Genomic DNA, 23,681 nt, shown 5'->3' on the forward strand with positions numbered 1-23,681 from the left:
AGATGGTGCAATAGACCAAACAGGAGTGTCTTTTATAGATAATTTGCCCCAATTATAAGAATGTAGAGTGCAATGTAAGTGTTTCTTAAGGCAGATCCTGGCAGTGATTAGCAGGTGGTCCAGTGTCTTGGGACACCAGCCACAAAAGACATGGAACATAATACTGTCGTTGGCAACAAAGCAGACAACAAACAGAAGTAGTTTTAACAGACAAAAATAGACAAAAGGCACAAAAATGGACAAAAGAGGCAAGAAACACAACTTTGAACCCCAGCCTTGCGCAAAACCCAGACTGAAACATGACAAAGACGAGTCCAGCAGTACATCACATGCGGGTTTATTCTCATACTGGGAAATCAGGAGGCACTTGACAAAAAAACTCAACTTAAAGTGTCCAGAAGTAATTCTTCTAAACACACTAATATGGTATAACAGTAACATCACAGTGCTGTGCTGCATTTGTTATCAAAAAATGTTTTTAACAAGCAAACTTGGACATAAAGAAAGAAAGAAAACTCAAGCACATTTATTCCCTAACATAAAAATAAACATCAGAGTCATAATCCATGACCTGCAAACCCCTCAAAAGAAGCACCAGAGCTCTGACATTGGTCCAGGGAAGACAGAAAAAGTAAGAAATAGAAAACAATTCATAAAATAGTATTGATGCTTTATGACATTCAAAAAATATGTGCACATTCCACAAAGCCTGACCCATCTGCGCCAAATAATGTGTGGTCATATTTGTTCTTCTGTTACAAGGGTTTTTTTTTCCCCTGGCTTGTATTTATTTTTGAATTATTATCTTTCTTCTTTATGTGTTATTTTTATTAGATTTGTTTATTATTTGTCATCCATTCCTTATGTTCAGTGGGTGGTACCCAAACAGGCGGGGCCACCCTGATGTCACCAGTACTGAGACCTCCCTCTGGTTTTATATTGAAGGAGGGAAGAGGATCTCAGTGGTGGTGCTTTGCATTTGTAACTGTTGTTTCTTTTAGGCTTTCTGGTTTATGGATGTTTTCATTTCTGTTACTTGATTTTGCTTCTGAATTCGTATATTGGGACTAATTTACTTTGAATTGGCAAAATCCATTTTTGTTCTTTTTGATCATTTTCAATTGTTTTCCCAGTTTTGTTAAAAAAGATACATATATAAAGGTTTCTCATTTTTACTTACCTCTACAAGCCAGACTTTATGGTTCTCTCTCCCTTGGGAGACATTTCGATATACAGTGTATAACCCTAATTCTAATCCTAATTTTGTATTTTTGAACTTTTTAAGACAGCTCTCCATTTTTGAGGTCTGCTTAGGTCAAAGCCTGCATGTAGCAGTTGGCGGACCAGCTGGATTGGCATGAGCCTTTTCCAGATTGGCTTGTGAAGGTCTAGGCCTACTTTTGTGCATTTTTTTTTGGAGCACTCACACCTCTTTCACTCCATCATCTATGATCTCCAATTTATTTAATTCTTTTGAGTAAATTCCTGTGCAGTTACTAATAATTTTTGTATGGATTTTGTCTAGAACCCATTCTGAATAAGGTAATTATTTTATTGCAACGCCATTTTTCCCCCTCTTTTGCATGCTACCATGTTGGGTAACTGTGTCTGTCATCACCATGGAGATCTTTCCCAGAATTCTCTGGGGTGCACTTGTTTGTGTGATCATGCATGTACCTTACTCAGCCAACTTCTTTATTATACATCCCACCAGGAAAACACTTCTCTCCTTCCTCCAGTTTACATGTGGGCACCTGGGGAACATTCTACCTATGGCAAGCATTTTAGTGTAATATTCACATGACCAAATGGCATAATAAAATTCTATTCAACATTAGACTACAGTTTGTGATATCAATTTTAGCAAAAATATAAAAGGTGTTTCTGAAGTGTCTGACTTTGACCTAGTTTCACTGTGTTGAAAGATCATTATTTAGTCTTTCATAATTTTTTGATTCCATTGTCTATATTGTAAAAGCTAGCCCAGCCAAAGACACACACAACACTAATGTCCAAAACACACGAGTTTATTTACAATAATATTTACACTTTGGTTCCACCAACCCACACATTATTCCTCAGTCCTTTCTCTCTTCAGCCGCCTCCACTCCTCTCTCCCTCCTCCCGACTCCGGCTCCTCGAATGGAGTGAGGCGGCCCCTTTTATTACACCCCGGATGTGCTCCTGGTGCTTAGTGATGGTCTTCTGGCAGCACTTCCTGGTGTGGCGGAAGTGCTGTCCTCCAGGGCTCAGGAAACATCCAGGCAACCCCTTGGCCCTTGATGGAAATCAGGGGGGCTGTCCTCTTGCGTCCAGAGAAGATATTACCCCTTTTCTGGTCGTCCCCTGATCCAGGCATCCCGGTGAGGCAAGGTCCCTGGTCGTCTGCCACTATATATATATATATATATATATATATAATGACTTTTTTGAGTTGATCACCCTTCCCTTGCCAGATAGGGAAGACAAGTCCTGTTTTCAAGTCAGTTGGGAAGACGCCCATTCCCCAGTGGAAGCAAACATTGCTTGCAATGCCAAGAGGACAGCTTCACCACGAGCCAGGAGAAGTTCACCCCGAATACCACAGATCCCTGCAGCATTCGCTACCCTCAGCTGGTTCACCACCTATGCCATCTCAGTGAAACTGGGTGTTGATCATGTTTTGGCTTTGACATAGGATGTCCTTGTCTACCAGTTTTGACCTTTGGCCCATTCTTAGATCTTTGATTCTACTGGTCGTTTTCATTTTCCTTTTACTAAATCTTGCACACACTAGAGACAATTTAGGATCGCCAATGCACCTAACCTGCATGTCTTTGAAACCCACACGGGGAGAACATGAAAACTCCACGCAGGGAGGAACCAGGAAGTGAAGTGTACATCCATGTTAGTAGTAATAATAATAATAATAATAATAATAATAATAATAATACATTTTCCCATGCTCAAGGCACTTCACAGAGTTTAAGAAAGAACGGCAGGGTATACAGTACTGATTGATGTACTGATTTATTTTTTTACTTATAGGGTACTAGCTGTCCCCCGTGGCCCTGCCCGTGTAATAGTGAAACAGGACAAACTTTAAAAATTAATAAACAAACAGGTATTGCTAGTGAAGCAGAGGCAAGGTACTCTCTGAAATGTGGCCAGAGGTGGACTGATTCGAACGGAGGCTGCCAAGTGAGTGAGGAGGGCCCTGCCTGGCTCCCCACTCCTGATGTCAAGCTTCCCCTTCCCCTCGGCCTGAAGCCACTGTCTTGGATTATTGTGAATAAATCACTCTTGCAAGTGAACTCTGATACTTAGTGCAATGACAGAAGACGCAAAATTAACCGAAATGTTCAAGCAAATTAGAAAATAAACAGATCTAAATCCATAAAGTAGTTCTCTTGTGAAAAGCAGACAGAGAGACAGACATTGGATTTTATATACTGTATGTAGAGATTATTCTTGCCTAATTTAACTTGATTTTCTTTTCTTGTAACTATTGTAACTATTTCTTGTAAAGTTATTTGAGCTGCATTCTGTGTATGAAAATGTGCTGTAGAAGTAAATGTTGATGTTGTTGTTTATCTGTCTATTAGAATTGGATTCTGAAAAAGGTTTTGGGCTTTATCTTGATACAACATTTTTAAGCTCCTGGCAAGGTACAGAGACAGTTTAAGATAAAGCAAATAAATTGTTAGGCGCAGACTCCATATTGCACTAGGAAGGACAAATTCGGAGTGTCATGTGCAAGCTAACAACAACATTTATTTCTATACCACATTTTCATACAAATAATGTAGCTCAAAGTGCTTTACATGATGAAGAAAAGAGAAATAAAAGAGAAAATAAGAATTAGAATAAGACAACACTAATTAACATAGAATAAGAGTAAGGTTCGATGGCCAGGGAGGACAGAAAAAACAAAAAAAAAAGAACTCCAGACAGCTGGAGAGAAAAAATAAAATCTGCAGGGGTTCCAGGCCACGGGACCACCCTGTCCCCTCTGGGCATTCTACCTAACATAAATGAAACAGTCCTCTTTGTATTTAGGGTTCTCTTGGAAGGACTTGATGATGATGGTCATGTAGATTTCTGGCTTTTAATCCATCAATGTAGGACATCACGGTGCTTTGATTAGGTGGTGATGGTGCAGGTCGCCACCACAGAAAACCGGGAAAAGAAACAGAAGAGAGAGTAGGGGTCAGCACAAATTTTAGAGCCACCATGAATAGTTATTATAATGAATTGAATATACAGAGTATCAGGATTAGATGAAGGTGAATTTATCAGAAGGCCATGTTAAAGTAATGTGTTTTCAGCAGTGTTTTAAAGTGCTCTACTGTATCAGCCTGGTGAATTCCTATTGGCAGGCTATTCCAGATTTTAGGTGCGTAGCAGCAGAAGGCCGCCCGCCTCACCACTTCTTTTAAGTTTTGTTCTTGGAATTCTAAGGAGACACTCATTTGAGGATCTGAGGTTACGATTTGGAATATAAGGTGTCAGACATTCCGATATATAAGATGGGGCGAGATTATTTAAGGCTTTATAAACCATAAGCAGAATTTTAAAGTCAATCCTGAATGACACAGGTAACCAGTGTAGTGACATCAAAACTGGAGAGATGTGCTCGGATTTTCTTTTCCTAGTTAGGATTCTAGCAGCTGCATTCTGCACTCGCTGCAAACAATTTATGTCTTTTTTGGGTAGTCCTGAGAGGAGTGCGTTACAGTAATCTAGACGACTGAAAACAAAAGCATTTCTCAGCATTTTTCAATGATATAAGAGGTCTAACTTTTGTTATGTTTCTTAAGTGAAAAAATGCTGTCCTAGTGGTCTGATTAATGTGCGATTTAAAATTCAGGTTACAGTCAACAGTTATCTTTACAGTTCTTTACCTCCATCTTGACTTTTAAAATCTAAAGCTAAGCATGTTCAGGCCCAGCCAGTACTTACAAGAAAAGATTGGGTTGCTGCTAGAAGAGGTGTGTTTGTAGATCCCAATACCCAAGTGCAGAGATGGGGACACTGTGCTGTAAATATGGCACCGTGCTTTGGATGAGAAGTTATGAGTCATTAATGACGTATGTTGTACAATCATTCCACCCCAGAAAATAAACAGTTCACAGAAATCACTGAAAGCCCACAATTGCCGTGACATTCATGAAGAAGGAGGACTACCTCTAAATTCGCCAACATGACCTCAAACAGCTAGACGGTTGCAACTTGGATGCAATTGGGTGTTCCCACAGATCAAAACTGGTTGTGGATCGGATAAAGCAGGCTAACATTAAGATTTTGGAATGGCCTTCCCAAAACCAAGACCACAACCCTATTGAAAATTTGTGAACTGTGCTTAAAAGCTGTGTCAGTGCCAGGAAACCAACAAATGTAAATAAACTTTAACAAGAAAAGTGGTTAGATATCCAGCCAGAATTATGCTAGAAGCTTGATGATGGCTACCAAATGAATCTGGTCAAGGTGCAACTTGCTAAGGGACATTCAACCAAATATTAGTTGGGATGTATGTATATATTTTGGCCCTGTGTGGATTTTAGAAAATCCAAAACAAATTCAAACTTGTGCCCCAAATTCCTGTTTTTTAGAGTCATTAATGATGTATGTTGTACCGTCATTCCATCCCAGAAAAGGAACAGTTCATAGAAATCATTGAAAGCCCACATTTACCGTTACATTCATGTTCATGATGAGCATACGTAAACCTCTGATCACAACTACAAATCTAAAATTCTTTTACTAACTTGTAAAGCTTTAAATGGCCGTGCATTAACCTACCTCCATCACTCTGCACCTGTCTGCCCACTAAGGTCCACCGATTCTGGCAATCTAGTTGTTCCCCAAACTAACCTGAACCTTCAGCGCTCTAGTGCTCAGACTTTGCAAAAACCTCCAAAATGAATGAAATCAGCCATTTCAATTAATGAAGAAAAATAAAAACAATTGAAAGCTAGTTAATTTAGGAAGGCATAGAACTTATCCTGTCTTTCTGACCATTTCTCCCTGTCCAGGTGCTCAGGATGATTTGCGTTTGGATCACAAATTATGTTTTCTGTTCAGGATATTCATGTAATATTTTGTTACCTTGTATTCTTATTCTGTTTATTTTCTCTCCTATTAACTCAAAACTTTGTAGTTCCTGTGATAATCTTTATTTGGTGTTTTATGTGGATATTGTTTGTATCCAGGTTGTACAGTTTTGTGAAAAAGCATTTGTCTGCTTCCTGATTATTATATTTCAGCAGGGTTCCTCTCTTGGTTGGATTTCAAATGTCATTTTTATGTCTATTTTGTTCATTTTTGACTCCTTTGTTCCTTTAAGCTTCACCGTAACCGCCGTGAATTTAAGTTACCTGAGTAATAGCGGCAGACTTCCAAGAATCATTCAGAGTCAGGGAGAGGGAAGGAAAGAAGGCGTGAGCGTTGCGCCATGGCAACCAACGTAATTGGCGCAAAGCACGCCGGGAGTTGTTGTTCCAAAGCCCTCTCTCCTAACTCGTCGTTGCCGACCTCTGACTTTCCCCGCTTCTCTCAGTTCCACAACACGGAAGCAGCATGGCGTCTGACATGAGCAGCAGCAAGGGTGAACGGCCGCAAACTGCACAGTACAGGCTGCGGATCATCGCAGGCCATCTGCAAAGCCCCGGTCGGGTCTCGGCAAACGAGTGCAAGGGAGAGGCGTCGTCGACGTCGTCAACTGCTGCAGCGAACGCGGGCCAGAGCGGGACTATCCCGAGGAGAAGGTGAGTGCTGCGTGGAGCAGGAGAGATTTGACACATTGGTCGTTCCACACCCCTTTCTAAATCCGCGGGCGTGATTTCTCAAAACTGGCAGGACAGGTTGGCACCTAGGGTATGTATGGGTTTACTGTCTGTTGACTCCTGGAGTGCCCAGCCAGGCACGCTTCTTAGGCGTCTCCCAACTCCTCTCTCCGTCGCGCGGGCACAAACACACATGCCACCCAGCCGCCAGTGACAGCCTGTGCTGGGCACGAGTATCGTTTGCAGGCCGTTAAATGTGCACTCCAGAGTTTGCCGACGTCATTAAGGTAGTAGTTTCTTATCCACATGGTTGCCTCCCGCCATCAGTTCGAGTGACAGCGCGCGAGGCTTTTAGTATAGCAATCTAGTGGAGCTTTACTTTGCAAGTTGTTACGTAAATCTGGGAACTCCGTGTATGGAATTGATTCAGTTATTGTTAACGCCAGGCCTGAAATGTACTTGTATTGCCGTTCTCTGCTTGTGGGGTGCAGGTGCATTTTGTAATATTTTCGAGAGGTGAGCGAAGTGGTTAGCGTATCAGTGTCACAGCCCTTAAAGTCACGGACTGGCCGTGTGGATTTAACAACTGATTTGGCATCTTCACGTTGGCACCAGATGGGGAAGAGTGGCGGCGTGTCCTGCGGTGGTTTTTATACCCTGGGATGTGCCCATAGACTTGCTTCATTTACGTACTGCTGGACAGACGGGAAATACGAGTTTTCCATTTAGAAATTTGACTCAAACTTCATTGGAAGTGGTAGCGCTCGGTGGAACAATTCGTAGATAAAGCCAGCTTGTGACGTAACGTTTAGCCTTCAAACTTTTCCAAAGACTCTGTATCAGGTTTATGTGTTCCATATGCACTTCTTTGATTTGCAAGCCACAGACTTTAAATTTAGTATACATATATTTCTTAACACAAGTCAGGGGACTTTTAACCCTTGTCCCCTTTAACCCCCTAAAAACACTAGCCCTAGGTTAGAGTGGCGACAGATACTGACCAAACAGTGCCATGCAGTTTCTCATGGTGATGACATGGTTAGAAACTGAAACATCATTAGGGTTTGACTCAAACCCATTACATTTAACTTTTTCTTAAATCAACTGCTTGTGCCATGCAGGTTGTAATGGTGATGTCCTAAATTTATTCATGGTGTGCAACCACAAAATCAGGGTTTGATTCTAGCCCATTACAGTTAACTTTCTTTTGTTTTTAATCAAATGTTTGTGCCTTGCAGGTTGTAATTGTTGTGCCTTGATAAGCCACCTCAAAATGAGAGTTTGATTCTATCCCATTAAGTTGACCTTTTCTTTTAACAACAACAACAACATTTATTTCTATAGCACATTTTCATACAAACAGTAGCTCAAAGTGCTTTACATATTAAAGAATAGTAAATTGAAAGACACAATTATAAAACAAAATAAATCAACATTAACATCGAATAAGAGTAAGGTTCAATGGCCAGGGGGGACAGAAAAACAAAAAACTCAGACGGCTGGAGAAAAAAATAAAATCTTTAGGGATTCCAGACCATGAGACCGCCCAGTCCCCTCTGGGCATTCTACCTAATATTAATGAAACAGTCCTCTTTGGATTTAGGATTCTCACGGAAGGGCTTGATGATGATGATGGTCACGTAGACTTCTGCCTTTTAATCCGTCCATCATTGTTTGAGCATCATGAAGCTTTGAGTAGGTGGAGGTGGCGCAGGCCACCACCACAAAGAAACCGGAAAAAGAAACAGAAAAGAGAGTAGGGGTCAGTACCGATTTTAGAGCCACCATGAATAGTTATTTTGAGGAGATTGAACATATAGAGTATCAGGATTAAGTTAAATTACGATTAAAATGAAGTTATAAAAAGGCCATGTTAAAGTAATGTGTTGTCAGCAGTGTTTTAAAGTGCTCTACTGTATCAGCCTGGTGAATTCCTATTGGCAGGCTATTCCAGATTTTAGGTGCATAGCAGCAGAAGGCCGCCTCACCACTTCTTTTAAGGTTTGTTCTTGGAATTCTAAGGAGACACTCATTTGAGGATCTGAGGTTACGATTTGGAATATAAGGTGTCAGACATTCCGATATATAAGATGGGGCGAGATTATTTAAGGCTTTATAAACCATAAGCAGAATTTTAAAGTCAATTCTGAATGACACAGGTAACCAATGTAGTGACATTAAAACTGGAGAAATGTGTTCGGATTTTCTTTTCCTAGTTAGGATTCTAGCAGCTGCATTCTGCACTAGAACAAACGATTTATATCTTTTTTGGGTAGTCCTGAGAGGAGTGCATTACAGTAATCTAGTCGACTGAAAACAAACGCGTGAACTAATTTCTCAGCATCTTTCAGTGATATAAGAGGTCTAACTTTACTTATGTTTCTTAAGTGAAAAAATGCTGTCCTAGTGATCTGATTTAAAATTCAGATTACAGTCAACAATCACCCCTAAGCTTTTTACCTCCGTCTTGACTTTTAATCCTAATGTATCCAGTTTATTTCTAATAGCCTCATTGTATCCATTATTGCTGATCACTAAAAGTTCAGTTTTCTCTTTATTTAACTTGAGAAAATTACTATTCATCCATTCTGAGATACTAGTCTGTTAATGAATCAATAGAATCAGGGTCATCAGGAGCTATTGATAAGTAAGCATTTACATTTAATCCACCACTTCTGCTATGCAGATTGTAATGGTGATGTAGATAGATAGATGGATAGATATTCCTGGTAAGCAACTACAAAATCAGCATTTGATTGTAGCCCATTACAATTAACTTTTTTTAATTTAGTCAAATATTTGTGCCATGCAGGTTTGTAACAGTAGTGTCGTGGTTAGCAGCCTCAAAATCAGGGTACAATTTAAACCCATTACTTTTAACTTTCACTTAATCAACTGTTTGTGCCATGCAGGTTTGTAACAGTAGTGTCGTGGTTAGCAGCCTCAAAATTAGGGTACAATTCAAACCCATTACTTTTAACTTTTTCTTAATCAACCTTTAGTAACATGCAGGTTGTAATGGCGATGTCACAGATAGATAGAAGCAACCACAAGATCAGGGTTTGATTCTAGCCCATTACAATTAACTTGTGTTTTTGGTCAAATGTTTGTGTCATGCAGGTTGTAATTGTGGTGTCTTGATAAGCCATCGCAAATAAGCTACTACAAAATCACAGTTTGATTCTAGCCCATTAAATTGAACTTTTCCTTTAATGAACTGTCTATGCCATGCAGGTTGTATTGGTGGTGTCATGGTAAGCAACCACAAAATCAGGGTTTAAATCCAGCTCGTAGCACTCAAATGTTTTCTTTACTCAGCTGTTTCACTCACTGCTTTTGTCATGTAACCAAGCTGTCCCAGGTAGGGCCATATTGTCTCCATAGTTATTTACTGCAGTTTGGAGTTGTAAGCAAAATCTGTCACCCTTTGCACCACCAGCACAAACTTCTCCTCATTGTTTCTCTGTTCTATCTGAAGCTGCTTAAATCGGATTTTAGACTTATTACTTTAAGTCTTTGGCTTCAGAGTGAGTAGTCATAACCCCAGAGCTAGTCTTGTGGTTCCAGATGTGATTCTCGAACAAGAACACATGCCTGGGTACAACTCAGTAAAAAGTTTTGTAGTGGATGGGTGTGAAATTACAAGCTGGAAGGGCTCCACCCACAGGGTTTCTTCCTTAAAGCCCAACCCCAATTTCCTCCAGTTTGTGCACTTTAAATGTTTAGGGTTGCAGTGTCTCATTTCTCCTCATGTAATAGACACATACCGTAGTCCCGTTATGTAAGCCGAGAATTTCATCCTAGATTTTTGGCTTGGAGTTTGGGGGTCGGTTTATACAACGAGTATCGTTTCAGATTCAAGATTTCCAGCGCAATGCCGGTTTTGCTGATGAATACGGAAGTAAATAATGACGAAACCACAGAGCCATCTTTCAGATGAAGAAGTAACTTTTCATGCTAGTACTTTAAATTAAATAAAGAATTTATTCAAAAAAGTGTAAAATTTATAATAAATTATCGGAAAGTTAAAATTTTTTGTTTTGATTTACGACCAACATCTTGCGTTACGAAAAAGATGCGGTCACGTGTATCTACTTGTGCGATTGTAATCAAACAACTGAGAGCGTTAGTAGCGTCATTCGGAGCCCAGATACATGTGTTTGTGGATGTAATTTCGGTCATTGCAGTGATTTACCTATATACATAATTCATTAAGACCATGCAAGCAAGACACATAATTGCTAAGGAACAACAACAACATTTATTTATATAGCACATTTTCATACAAACAGTAGCTCAAAGTGCTTTACATATTAAAGAATAGAAAAATGAAAGACACAATTATAAAACAAAATAAATCAACATTAATTAACATCGAATAAGAGTAAGGTTCAATGGCCATGGGGGACAGAAAAAACAAAAAAACTCCAGACGGCTGGAGAAAAAATAAAATCTGTAGGGATTCCAGACCATGAGACCGCCCAGTCCCCTCTGGGCATTCTAACCTAACATAAATGAAACAGTCCTCTTTGGATTTAGGATTCTCATGGAAGGGCTTGATGATGATGATGATGATGATGGTGGTCACGCAGACTTCTTCCTTTTAATCCGTCCATCATTGTTTGAGCATCATGAAGCTTTGAGTAGGTGGAGGTGGCGCAGGCCACCACCACAAAGAAACCGGAAAAAGAAACAGAAAAGAGAGTAGGGGTCAGTATCGATTTTAGAGCCACCATGAATAGTTATTTTGAGGAAATTGAACATATAGAGTATCAGGATTAAGTTAAATTAAGATTAAAATGAAGTTATAAAAAGGCCATGTTAAAGTAATGTGTTTTCAGCAGTGTTTTAAAGTGCTCTACTGTATCAGCCTGGCGAATTCCTATTGGCAGGCTATTCCAGGAAGGAAGGAAGAGAAGGTACAGAAAGCGATCACAATCGAAACGAAGATGGACATTGTGTGGAAATATCTCCTCCTCCTCCCTTCCTGCAGCCCAAACATGTCAAATTAAATGGTGAGTACAGTATGAAATTGTTTCTAGAATAGAATGCCATTTATTGTCACTATACACATCTACAATGAGATTAAAAGCAGCTCCTTCAGTGCAGAAAAAAGTTCTGTATAGGGCTTGTATGGTTGTTTTTTAGCTTTAGCATAACGCCGGATCTGCGGCCCCGCTTCTGCTTTCTTTCCCTCCTCTGTCTATGTCGTCTCCTAGACCCGACAACAATCCACGGAGAGCCCGCTGGTCTCGCTATGTTGTCTGGGATGTTGTGCTTGTGATGAAAAACACTCGAAACAGATGTCTGGCTCTGGACACCGATGTCTATAAGGTTCTGACGGGTGTAGCGGATGTTCGCCGAACCGATTGTGCACAAACAAGGAAAAAAAAAAAGTACAAAAACAACAAAAAAGTGCACTGAAAATGAGAGCCCTGAGCCGCTGTGACCATGCGCGCCACCATGCTCCTAGCTTAATCGAAGTAGGCTAGGCACTTTTTATAACTTTTTGGTTAGTACATTAGAAAAATTATTGGTGTTTTGGTAAATTATGCACATTATACAACCCTTTTTTATTATGAAAAGGTTAAGTAAGTGTTGCAGTGGGAGGTTCGGAACGCATTATGGGTTAGCCTTTGCGAACGAATTAAGTTCGTAAGTCAAGGGTCCACTGTATTGCGTATTTAAGTTAATCAAATTTATAACAAGTCTCCGGAAATCCCGCCGATGTACTGTATTTGTGTATATAGTTTCAACACAAAGGTTTAATTTTAACAAACTTCTCCGCAATCACTTCCTGGTTTCTATCAAAAATGCCGGCAGTCTCAAATTCTCGCCGATTAACATTATAAATATACCCGAAGAGACACTTTTAAGGAAATTTAGAAAATTTTGCTTGGAGAAGAGGGTCGGCTTAAATACCAGTAATCGGCAAATACATGTAATTTAGTAGGTAGAGAAGGGGGTCGGCTAATATACCGAGTCGGCTTGTATTCCGGAATCTACGGTATGTACATTAACTATCGAAAGACTGTGAGAGAGTAAAAGAAACTGAACAAAAGACTTGATACTGAGGGTTGATAGAGAGGTAAAATTACTGTTATCTCTAGAAGAATGTGGTACCAGAAGCTGAGTGAGTAATTTATACATCTTGCTGTCTTTCTGACTCTTGCATCAGTGCATGGCATAATAGCAGCAAATAGTGTTTAGAGTAGCACTATATATATATATATATATATATATATATATATATATATATATATATACTCACCTAAAGGATTATTAGGAACACCTGTTCAATTTCTCATTAATGCAATTATCTAATCAACCAATCACATGGCAGTTGCTTCAATGCATTTAGGGGTGTGGTCCTGGTCAAGACAATCTCCTGAACTCCAAACTGAATGTCAGAATGGGAAAGAAAGGTGATTTAAGCAATTTTGAGCGTGGCATGGTTGTTGGTGCCAGACTGGCCGTCTGAGTATTTCACAATCTGCTCAGTTACTGGATTTTTCACGCACAACCATTTCTAGGGTTTACAAAGAATGGTGTGAAAAGGGAAAAACATCCAGTATACGGCAGTCCTGTGGGCGAAAATGCCTTGTTGATGCTAGAGGTCAGAGGAGAATGGGCCGACTGATTCAAGCTGATAGAAGAGCAACTTTGACTGAAATAACCACTTGTTACAACCGAGGTCCAGCAAAGCATTTGTGAAGCCACAACACGCACAACCTTGAGGCGGATGGGCTACAACAGCAGAAGACCCCACCGGGTACCACTCATCTCCAGTACAAATAGGAAAAAGAGGCTACAATTTGCACGAGCTCACCAAAATTGGACAGTTGAAGACTGGAAAAATGTTGCCTGGTCTGATGAGTCTCGATTTCTGTTGAGACATTCAAATGGTAGAGTCAGAATTTGGCGTAAACAGAATGAGAACATGGATCCATCATGCCTTGTTACCACTGTGCAGGCTGGTGGTGGTGGTGTAATGGTGTGGGGGATGTTTTCATGGCACACTTTAGGCGCCTTAGTGCCAATTGGGCATCGTTTAAATGCCACGGGCTACCTGAGCATTGTTTCTCACCATGTCCATCCCTTCATGACCACCATGTACCCATCCTCTGATGGCTACTTCCAGCAGGATAATGCACCATGTCACAAAGCTCGAATCATTTCAAATTGGTTTCTTGAACATGACAATGAGTTCACTGTACTAAAATGGCCCCACAGTCACCAGATCTCAACCCAATAGAGCATCTTTGGGATGTGGTGGAACGGGAGCTTCGTGCCCTGGATGTGCATCCCACAAATCTCCATCAACTGCAAGATGCTACCCTATCAATATGGGCCACCATTTCTAAAGAATGCTTTCAGCACCTTGTTGAATCAATGCCACGTAGAATTAATTCAGTTCTGAAGGCGAAAGGGGGTCAAACACCGTATTAGTATGGTGGTCCTAATAATCCTTTAGTTGAGATTATGTATATATATATATATATATATATATATATAATATGTATGTACATATATATATATATATAATATGTATGTACATATATATGTATGTGTGTGTGTATATATATATATATATATATATATATATATATATATATATATATATATATATATATATATAATTTATCCATCCATTATCCAACTCGCTATATCCTAACTACAGGGTCATGGGGGTCTGCTGGAGGCAATCCCAGCAAGGCAGGAAACAAACCCCAGGCAGGGCGCCAGCCCACCGTACTCACACGCTAGGGACAATTTAGGATCGCCAATGCACCTAACCTACATGTCTTTGGACTGTGGGAGAAAACTGGAGCACCTGGAGGAATCCCACGCAGGGAGGACCCGGGAAACGAACCCAGGTCTCCTAAGTACGAGGCAGCAGCGCTACCACTGCGCCACCCCTATATATATATATCTATATCTATATATTTATATGTATCTATCGACACGTGACGGTCTGTCTGTCTAGCCCGGAAGTGTGTGGCTACAGCATGAACCTCAAAGTGTCAGCAAGGCGGTCCCAAGTTAATGAATCAGAAGAAGAAAGAAGTACGGGGCTACAGCATGAAGCTGAAAGAGAGTGAAATCTCCAATGAAAGACAAACTTGCTTAGCCGCTGATACACAAGTGAGGCGAGCATATGTGCAAAACGAAACCTTCGAGGAGTGAGAAACAATTCATTAGCTGCTGATAGACAAAGGGGGCGAGCACGTCCGCAAAACGAAACTGCCACCTCTGCATTTCATCATTTTTTCTCATGATAGCAATAGTTTCTAGGAGCCTGGGCTTACACAAGTAGTATGTATGTATGTGTGTGTATGTGTGTGTATATATATATATAATATATATACACACACACACATACATATACAGTTAGGTCCATAAATATTTGGTTCTCTACATTACCACAATGAATTTTAAATGAAACAACTCAGTAGCAGTTGCAGTGCAGACTTTCAGCTTTAATTCAGTGTGTTGAACAAAAAGATCACATAAAAATGTGAGGCAACTAAAGCATTTTTTTAATACAATCCCTTTATTTCAGGGGCTCAAAAGTAATTGGACAAATTAAATAACTGGAAATAAAATGTTCATTTCTAATACTTTGTTGAAAACCCTTTGCTGGCAATGCCAGCCTGAAGTCTTGAACTCATGGACATCACCAGATGCTGGGTTTCCTCCTTTTTAATGCTCTGCCAGGCCTTTACTGCAGCGGCTTTCAGTTGCTGTTTGTTTGTGGGCCTTTCTGTCTGAAGTTTAGTCTTCAACAAGTGAAATGCCTGCTCAGTTGGGTTAAGATCAGGTGACTGACTTGGCCATTCAATAATTTTCCACTTCTTTGCTTTACTAAACTTCTGGGTTGCTTTGGCTGTATGTTTTGGGTCATTGTCCATCTGTATCATGAAACACTGCCCAATCAATTTGACGTCATTTAGCTGGATTTGAGCAGACAGTACATCTCTGAACACCTCAGAATTCATTAGGCTGCTTCTGTCCTGTGTCACATCATCAATAAACACAAGTGTCCCAGTGCCACTGGCAGCCATCACACTGCCTGACTCCACCGTGTTTTACAGATGATGTGCTATGCTTTGGATAATGAGCTGTTCCACGCCTTCTCCATCCTTTTTTCTTGCCTTCATCATTCTGGTAGAGGTTGATCTTGGTTTCATCTGTCCAAAGAATGTTTTTCCAGAACTGTGCTGGCTTTTTTAGATGTTCTTTAGCAAAGTCCAATCTAGCCTTTCTATTCTTGAGGCTTATGAGTGGCTGGCACCTTGCAGTGCACCTTCTGTATTTACTTTCATGCAGTCTTCTCTTTATGGTAGACTTGGATATCGATACACCGACCAAGCCCTGGAGAGAGTTGTTCACTTGGTTGGCTGTTGTGAACGGGTTTCTCTTCACCATGGAAATCATTCTGCGATCATCCACCACTGTTGTCTTCCATGGACATCCAGCTCTTTTTGCGTTGCTGAGTTCACCAGTGCTTGCCTTTGCCACTCGTAATATTGTAGCAATTTCACGGATGAGTTTTTTCTCTTTTCGCAGCTTAAGGATGGCTACTTTCACCTGCATGGCGAGCTCCTTTGACCGTATGTTGTCATGTTCCCCATGCAAGCACCACACCTGAGATCAAGTCCAGGCCTTTTGTCTGATTAATTAATAATGACATAATGATGGACTTGAACACACCTGCCCATGAAATAGCCTTTGAGTCAATTGTCCAATTACTTTTGAATCCCTGAAATGAAGGGATTGTGTTAAAAAAATGCTTTAGTCGCCTCACAATTTTATGTGATCTTTTTGTTCAAACAACTGAATTAAAGCTGAAAGTCTGCATTCCAACTGCATCTGAGTTGTTTCATTTAAAATTCATTGTGCCAATGTACAGAACAAAAGTTAGAAAAAAGTTGTCCCTGTCCAAATTTTTATGGACCTAACTGTATATAAAATACAGAGAGAGAAACATACATTAAGTCAATTCTTATAATCTGTCAGTGTTACATTCCTTAAAGTTTCAGTGGAAGTGTAAACTGTGGATATTGAAGCATTGATTCTATGGGAAAAGATGGTATTGTGAACATTGTGCAACAGAACCTGATATACTTTTGCTTCCCATTATCATAAACACACAGTTTTATGTACCCAAAATCAAGTGAGCATCATAATGTGCCAGTCTTGCGAGCTGGGTCAGGACCAGCTGGAAAGATAAGATCGGGTAGATGTGCCGGTCCTCCGTTCTTATTTCCTGAAGGCTCAGTAATGATCCTTTTGCAAGTTCACCTATTGAAATACTGTTGTGACTTTTATTTCTTCTAGACAGTCAAATGTGATTGTCGTCTTGGTGCTCTGCCCCAGGCCACAAGAGACCATGGCAAGGCCGATCCGAGGACCACACTAAACTATTCAAACAATTGCAGCAATGGGTGGTGTGTACAAAGGACAAGAACTTTATCAGTGCGCGCTTTTGACCCACATGGAGAACAATTTTGAGTTCTGGTGCCCATCACAAACGGAGTTCAGCAGTTTACCCACTCCTCTTTGCGCTAGGTAGACACTTGTTGATACATTCAGTGTCATGTGCGTGCAGCCCCAGATTCTAAGGACATCACAGGCCTTAGATAGCCCTCGATAATCCTCTCAGAATTTTTTTATCTGCTTTACATGGTTGCAAATAGGCATGCTGTAGTGAAATTGGTTACACTTTTATAATAGCAAATAAGCATTTGCAGTTGACAATTCATTAGGTGTGTCCTAAAATGCAGATTTGCTGACAAGATTTAAAGGTAAGAGATATGGGTGGAAAGGGGTGAAAAAAAGACAAAGAAAATGAAAAGTTGATGGCTGGTTTGTTAAATAAAAAGGTATCACCATACAATGGAGATTATGAAATAAAGTGAAGCTTACCATTTTTGGGACATGGGCCCATTAAATCACTTATCACACATGGGTTGAACCAGTCACACCTTTTTTAAATCTATTGCTTGAATATCAAGTAATTTGTATTTGTGAATATGTGAATTTCCCCTTGGGATTAATAAAGTGTCTGTTTGTCTGTCTGTGTTTTTCCACAAAAATGCCTGTTAAAATGCTATAAAGAGCTAATTGATTTGCTGTACTAATAACATTATTTGTTGGCATTACAGCTCACAAAATCTCACCATCTTTGCTCTCATTATACCGATTAGAGTCATTGAAGCAACCCTGGACAGTATGGCTGATCAAACCATCCTGTCCTCAGCAATCCTGTCACCTCAAGGCCATATGAAACATGTAATCTCTCCAGCATGTCCTAGTTCTGCTCCGTGTGTCTTCACCTAGTGATTCATATAATGTAAACCTTTCATGGGATGCATCAAAAGGGAATTCCAAGTCCATGCCCAAACAACCTTTCTTGAACTGGAGAAATGGCAGTTCTATTCCAAGAATTTCTGCATTGTTGAGCTCCTCATCCTAACATGGGTCCTACAGAAGAACCTGATTTGATCTACTTGTGTTTGGCATCTCTTTGTTTTTGTCATTACCTAGAGGTTGTGACCATAACTGAGGATGGAGGTGTATTGGTAAATTTGAAAAATTCAATTCAGAACTTATCTTCCATTTCCTTTCCACAGTCTGGTACAGTAAAAGCAGAACTGCTGCCTCTGCTGCATAGTTTGTGTTAGTGAATCCTGCAGTTATCTCTTCCCTCACTTGTATACAGAACCCTAAGATACTTCATCTTCTCCAGTTAGCCACACTGTTCACCTCATACCTGAAGAGAACAAGCTACACTTTTATGAGAGAGGACCATAACCTTAAATTTAGCTGCAGGTTTGAGTGTGTACTGTATATCACAGTTTGAAGTCTAGAGACACCACTGTGTGCCAGTTTGAGAGATGCAGTTGTGATGTTCTAGGTACGCTCAAGACAGTTAAGGAAACATCAAGAACCCATCATCGTCTGTGACTTGCAGTGTATGAGGAAAAAACACTATTGAGGTCTTCAATATTAACTGTAGTAATAATGTCAAGTGCACATGTGTAAGTTCAGCCTTGTTACTTTATTTTATATTACCATTATGTATCGCATCTTATTAGGCTACCAGCTTCTGTTGCGACTGACTTGGCCCCATCTGTGGTCATGTATGTTCATAAATAAAATATCTTTCAAGTAGCATATTTAAAAACAACAAGGAAAGAAATTTTACTTGCAAGGTATTTTTGATTTTTTTTTTCTTCAGATTAGTGGGGTATACCAGTAGGATGATTTTGAAGTGTTGACTCCAGATTGTCCCACATGTACTTAGAGTCTGTTGTGTAATGCCAAGACAGGCTGTCGCTCCTATGACTCCGAGATTAAGTGGATCTGAAATTGAATGAAATGTAAAATACACATCACCCCCATCATGAGAATAAGCTATTCCCGAAAACAAAAGAATGTGTGAAATGTAGAACTGATAGAAGTTTTCATATAGAAGAGCAGGCATTAAACAAGGTGCAAAGTTAGTTTAAAAATTAAAATTTGGTTTCCCATATTCATTTGAAGTAGCTTCAAAAGTAAAACCTAATTTGTTCATTGTGCACTTATGCATTGGCTGCAAAGCCTCTTGTTTGTTTAGAACATTTCACATTACGTTTTAATTGCAGTTTGTTCTCAGACTCAGAAAGTCAATACTGAAAAGTTGCCTCTGAATGCTGATAGGTTAAAATGACTAGTGGTCTGATTTTTGTTGACTTGGACTATTTGGTTATCTTTTGAGCACAGTGACATCTAGTGTCTTTTCCCACTAAGAGAACTTTAAGAAGGCATGAAAGAATATCTTAGTGCAGGGGTGCCCAACTCCAGTTTTGGAGGGCCACAGTGGCTGCAGGTTTTCATTCTAACCCTTTTCTTAATTAGTGATCTGTTTTTGCTGCTAATTAACTTCTTTTGAATTAATTTTAATTGACTTGGTTTTTAAGAAATGTTTCCCTGAATTCCTTCATTGTTTCTCTGAATTGCTTCATTTCTTTCCTTAAATGGCACCCAAACAGAAGTGAAATGTGAAGTGAGTGAGCCAACAGAAGACTAACTAAGTCAGGGCCTCAAACTCCAACCAGCTGCTTAATGAGGTGTCGATTCTTGTCGTTAATTAAACCCGTTCTTTAATCCCATGGCTTGTTTCTGCTCTCATTGTGCAGTAGCAGACATTTCAGAAATTGTGGATTTTCTCTTTTTTAAGAGCAGATCAGCATTCCTGAGACGTTCACCTTTCTTTATTTTCAGATATTGTATGATGGTCACAGTTTGCTGGTCCTGTTTTGGCTCATTTTATATCTCATTATTGTGTGGCTGCTAATTAAGGAAAAAGAAACAATTGAGGGGTCCGAGTCTTCAAGAGCAAGTCAAATAAAATGAATTTAAAAGAAGTTTAACTAGCAGCAAACACAGGTCACTAATTAAGAAAAGGGTTAGAATGAAAACCTGCAGCCACTACGGCCCTCCAGGACTGGAGTTTGACACCCCTGTCTTAGTGTATTTAAATATACTGTAAATATACAATAATAATTATAGACATAACTGTACACTTTTTGTGCAAATCAATATGCTGAAATCAAGTCAAATGTTTTATTTTATTCTGTGGTGCAATGATAGTAAGATCTGCACTGAAATATAGCACTAGTAATTTCTTGGGCTAAAGGTATACAGCCTTAAAATAGCACCATAGTAAACATGGATGATATTTTGTGTTGTGCTGGTACTTTGTTCCTTTCTTTTTGTTGTGTATTATGGTTTTATGTCTTCTGTATAATGGAGAGAAGTGTGCTGCTAATCAATCACTGGTGCACTGAGTTGTGCTTACGTAGTGATGGAGATGGTTGTAGTGAAAATGGGCAGAAAGGTTTGCCATCACAGACAAGTAGGTGACAATGGGAAGAAGAAGGCTTAACTTAGTTGTTGGGAAATCAGTTGCAGTAGTTAATGCAGTTGGACCGGCTGGAATATAAGGTTTGGAAGAAAAGAAAGGTGATGCATTGCAGAAGTACGTTGAGGACATTCTTGAGAATTCCAGGTTGAGTAACTACTGTATGTCAGCTTTAGGAGCTTGTCACAGACTTTGTAAAGCTGAGGCAGACCGTACTCTAATCTTTGTTGGTTGTTAGGTTATGAAAAGGATCAGCAAGCTTAAATTGATGACGTAATAACACATCTGTGTGGGCATTACACATCTATTGTTGGGTAACCCCACCATCACCTTTTCTTCCTGAGACCTGACAAGATAGCCAAGATGTCTTTTTCTGTGTTCAGCAGCTTCTGTAGGTTTTTGGTGGACTCCATTTTTACTGATTGCTTGGCTGAACAGTCCAGCGCCGTAAAGCAGTGCAAAGAATGATAATGTCAGACTGCTATATTATCCCTTCTATTCAGGTCTGTAATAAACAACTTTATTAATTAAATTATTAATTAGTTAAAAACCACGGCCACTTTTCCCCCACTTCTGTTCCAGCAAATGTAACAGAACCGTTAGCATTCACAGCACCACGTTCATGGACATGTTTTTACCCTAAGGTCATAAGGCTACCCAGCAGCTGGTCATTAACATTATTATATTGATTTAACTGCAATAGCAGACCTGTAGTTGATGTTTTTTATTTGTTTTTGACTTGAACTTTAACTTGAATAATCATCAATGAAGATGATGAGGCAACTGTTTGCTTTAGGTTTCTTAAGAGAGAAAAAAGTTAAAACTAAGAAAATGAAAAAATGGAAACAAGGCAGGCCTTCTGAAAGATATGTGTTGGCCAGTTACACCGATTAGAATTAAACGACATACTAGCTAAGTTACCTAGCATTGACTGGGTGACAGATAGGGTAAAGATAAAATAAAGTCATTATTATTTATTACCATCATGTACTTCCGTCAGTCTTGTTGCATTTAGTGCATAGCAATTGGTAGTACTGGAAAGCTTCTCTGTATACAAAATTTTTGGTTTTTCCTTCTGCTGCAATGAACCTCAAACTGAAATAAATACCTCTAGTTAAAATATGGCTTCACCTGCAGTGGCTTGGTGCCATCACAGAAAAAATTTCTGGCCAAAGCCTGAAAAGATTAAATAGAGTGAACCGGAATTGAACCAGGATTTTTTGGTTCAAAGGCAAGTGTGCTATTTACCACGTCACTACCACAACTTGCATGATACCGTATCTCTGACTGTAGATCACATTGCAGTATTTCATGACATGTTCTGTTTTGAATCTGAGTCTGTCTTTACTGTCTCCTCTGATAGTCGTTTCTAAATTTTACTGTAAATGTAAAGTGTCACAAAAGTGTGTTTAGGCTAAATACAATCGTTGATTCCAATTGGTTATAAAATGGGCTTATTATACCACGAGGTGTCCCCACTTCCACCTAGGAGAAGTAACAGCGTGCTAAGAGATTTCATTCAAGTCCGTAGCTTGACAGGCAAAATTCTGGAGAGGAAAAAAAAGCAACAAAAAAACATACAAATAGAGATTGTGGTAGATTGGGCTTTAAAGAGATTGCTATGCACTAGGTGGCAACCTATGTGAGCTTCTGGAAAGATGTATTGTATTTTTGTTGTTTGCTGGGCATTATAGTGCTCAACTGACACTGATATTGTTAAGTGGATAGCAAAGATGGCTGATAATTACCAAAACTTTTCTACCTGTATAGCTGATGTGTTTAAGTGTGAGGTTTTCACCAGTAAAAGTATGAATGAAAAGAAAAAAATGACGTGTGATGGTTTCACATTGTGACCACCAGGGTCGTCTCCTTGCCCCAACTCAACCACAGACAGTTCTAAGTTCAGTTAAATTGTATTTTATTAATAACAGCACCTTTGTAAGTTTTAATCCATCAAACAATAACATCAATAGGTTTAATCTCCTTTCTGTCTTCCTCCTCCACGACGGTTATTTAACTCCCCCACAACTCTGGCTTGCTTGTATGAAGCAGAGCAGCTTCTTTTATATGGAATTTAGCAGTACTTCCGGTGCCATGGTTTAACACCCTGAAAGCACTTCCAGGCCACACAGAAGCTGCATGAAGTGGGAAGGTTTTCTTCCCACAGCATCCCCTGGCAGCACCCAAGCAGGGTCACCCATCCACACTACAATTCCCATGCAACCCTGCTGGAGTCCAAGTTGGGTGCCAGCTAGAGGAACACTGCCCCCTTTAAACCTGGGGGATTAATTGTTCATAATATCCCACCTTGTAATAGGACCTTCTGGCTGGGTTACACCTCCACTTCTGTGGTCCTTTCATTATGGCCTCCCTGCTGAGTAGGATGTTATTCTCAATCCCAGTCAGGATGCCAGTTCGTGTACTCCAGCATTCACAACATGAACATGTCTCTCTATTATAATAAAAAAATCTTGGGACGAGACGTGACTTTCTCAGTTGGACACTTTCACATCCGGTGAGACGAGACTTTGTGCCAAGAGATTTAACCAGGCCTGGGGCCGGAAATAAAAGAAAACCAGTAGATGACAAAGTAGAACGTTGTAAAGAATTCAAAAACGTTGGCGCGGTCCACGTGCAGAGCAGGTTAGAGATAATAGAAGTACGAAAATTCGAAAGTCTCAAAAAAATGATAGGAAAGATCGTATTAGTGCAAACAAATGGAAATTATTACTTGGTGAAATAACGGAAAAGCGAAAAGAGATCGAATATATTGTTTGGCTTTAAATTTTAAGTCGGAGACTTGTAGATCGTCTAAATCGTGTTGCCATCAGGGAAAAGTAGTGTTTCTTCCCAGTAAAGAGGCATATCTGCAAGAATTAAAAGTTTTGTTGTTTGGTGAAAGTGAAATCCCCTGAGAGAAAATTTCAAGTCCCGCGAGACACGACTTTGTGCAGAGAGATTTGGAAAAGTCCTGCCCACATGTAAAACATTTACAACCACACACACGG

The 23,681-nt window shown here is 39.8% G+C and overlaps 1 protein-coding gene across 1 annotated transcript in view; it reads left to right on the forward strand.

Moving 5' to 3' along the window:
* Positions 1 to 6,447: 6,447 nt before the first annotated feature.
* agps (alkylglycerone phosphate synthase) overlaps positions 6,448 to 23,681 on the forward strand; it is a 261,105-nt gene continuing 243,871 nt past the window's right edge. Inside the window, exon 1 of the mRNA XM_039757713.1 lies at positions 6,448 to 6,746. Within this exon, the coding sequence (XP_039613647.1) occupies positions 6,559 to 6,746 (188 nt within the window). The 5' untranslated portion in view covers positions 6,448 to 6,558. The remainder of the gene's footprint in view (positions 6,747 to 23,681) is intronic.

This window comes from Polypterus senegalus, chromosome 6 (assembly GCF_016835505.1).
Source record: "Polypterus senegalus isolate Bchr_013 chromosome 6, ASM1683550v1, whole genome shotgun sequence".
In the NCBI taxonomy this organism is placed as follows: domain Eukaryota; kingdom Metazoa; phylum Chordata; class Cladistia; order Polypteriformes; family Polypteridae; genus Polypterus; species Polypterus senegalus.